The sequence below is a fragment of the Galeopterus variegatus genome, unplaced genomic scaffold (assembly GCF_000696425.1).
Source record: "Galeopterus variegatus unplaced genomic scaffold, G_variegatus-3.0.2 Scaffold14076, whole genome shotgun sequence".
Lineage (NCBI taxonomy): Eukaryota > Metazoa > Chordata > Mammalia > Dermoptera > Cynocephalidae > Galeopterus > Galeopterus variegatus.
Genome location: NW_007740187.1, coordinates 10,613 through 12,718, shown reverse-complemented (window position 1 = coordinate 12,718; position 2,106 = coordinate 10,613). Strand labels below are relative to the sequence as shown.

Sequence of the window (2,106 nt, the reverse complement as noted above, 5' to 3'; positions counted from 1 at the left end):
TTTCGTACATGAATTAACTCACCTAACTTAAGCAAATGTGTCCGATAGATAATAAAATGCTCGTTTAATGTAAATGCATGTATCACACCTATAGGGCAATAGCCTTGGAAACTTACAATGTGCCCTTTTGTTGAGGTCAAATAAAAGAATGTTTCCCCTTAGTGTTTCAAATGGTTCCTCAAGTCTTGGTAAGGAAAAAAGAAAAAAAACTTTCTTTACATTCAAGAAAAACTGTGAGTCATGAGGGTATTTTAGAAAATAAGAACAAATTGAGAGTAATTTTCAAAAATTTTGGTATAATTTTTGTACCAAGGAAAAAAATTGAGAGGTAAGTTATGAAATGTTTCTTTTTTCCTTTTGTGGGTGTCTCCCTTTTTGCTTTTGGTAGACTCATGGTTCCCCTCCCAACCAGAAAAAAAGTAAAGAAAAGAAAACAGAAAAGAAAATCAACAGTGGTTCTTTCACTTCCTAACTGTTCACCTTCCATATATCCATCTAGGGATTTCTAGCCTCTTTCTTGNACATTGAAGCCTTGGTAAAGTATACTAAAAGGTATCAAAAGCACCTAGTAAAAGCCCTATCAACCATTAAGTGCTCAATAATTGTTAGTTTCTGGGATTTGCTTAATTGTTTGTTTGTTTGTGTGTTTTGCTAATGATCTGTAAAATTTGCTAATTCTCTTGCACAGTTATCGGCAGATATAATCCTGCCTATTTATATACATCTTCACTTTNAGCCTTGGAAACTTACAATATGCCCTTTTGTTGAGGTCAAATAAAAGAATGTTTACCTTTGATGTTTCAAATGGTTCCTCAAGTTTTGGTAAGCAAAAAAGAAAAAAAAATTCTTTACATTCAAGATAAACTGTGAGCCATGAGGGTATTTTAGGAAATAAGAACAAATTAAGAGTAATTTTCAAAAATTTTGGCATAATTTTTGTACCAAGTAAAAAAATTGAGAGGTAAGTTATGAAAAGCTTTTTCTTTCCTTTTGTGGGTGTCTCCCTTTTTGTTTTTGGTAGACTCATGGTTCCCCTTCCAACCAGAAAAAAATGTAAAGAAAAAAAAAACAGAAAAGAAAATCAACAGTGGTTTTTTCACTTCCTAACTGTTCACCTTCTGTATATCCATCTAGGGATTTCTAGCCTCTTTCTTGCTTTACCACAGGCCAAGCAAAGATTACAAGCAAAGATAAACTTCTGAGATCAAGATGCTATGGAAAAGCCAATTTCACCCTAGTAAAATATGTATGAAAAATTTAATAAAGTAGCAATGAGACTCTGGAGAAAAGCGTACTCTAGGATCATCAAACTAGGAATTTATAGTTGTTCTCTCCATTGCATATCCAGAATCTATGCACACAAACATTGAAGCCTTGGTAAAGTATACTAAAAGTTATCAAAAGCACCTAGTAAAAGCCCTATCCACCATTAAGTGCTTAATAATTGTTGGTTTCTGGGATTTGCTTGTTTGCTTGTTTGTTTTTCCAATGATCTGTAAAATTTGTTAATTCTCTTGCACATTTTACCGCAGATATAATCCTGCCTATTTATATACATCTTCACTTTTCTGGCATTATGAACAGGCTACATTACTCTCATCTTCAACAAACTCCTCATGGCATTTTTCACCTCTGCGTTTCTAACTGTATAAATTATAGGATTTAATGCAGGGGTAAGGATTGCAAAGAACACAGTCACCAACTTGTCCACAGGGTAGGTGACCACAGGACGCATGTAGGTGAATATACAAGGCACAAAAAAGAGTACAACAACGGTAAAGTGGGAGCCACATGTGGATAGGGCTTTATGCTGTCCTTCAGAGCCATGAAATTTCAAGGAGCTGAGGATGACTATGTAGGAAATGAGTAGCATGGAAAAAATGAGCAAGCACATAGCTCCACTGTTGGCGGCCACTACCATTCCAAGCCTGTAGGTGTCGCTGCAGGCAAGTTTCAACAATGGGAAGAGATCACACATGAAGTGGTCAATGACATTGGGACCACAGAAGGGCAAGTTGACCATGAAAAGAATCTGTACCATGGCATGTAGGATGCCTCCAATCCAGGCTACCACCACCAGGAGGTGGCAGAGCCCCTGTCGCATGA

The 2,106-nt window shown here is 36.3% G+C and overlaps 1 protein-coding gene across 1 annotated transcript; it reads right to left on the bottom strand.

The window, feature by feature from the left end:
* Positions 1-1,585: 1,585 nt before the first annotated feature.
* LOC103581843 (olfactory receptor 140-like) lies at positions 1,586-2,104 on the bottom strand. Its single transcript, XM_008563582.1, has one exon. The coding sequence runs from the start codon at positions 2,102-2,104 to the stop codon at positions 1,586-1,588; it is 519 nt and encodes a 172-aa protein (XP_008561804.1).
* Between the last annotated feature and the right edge of the window lie 2 nt (positions 2,105-2,106).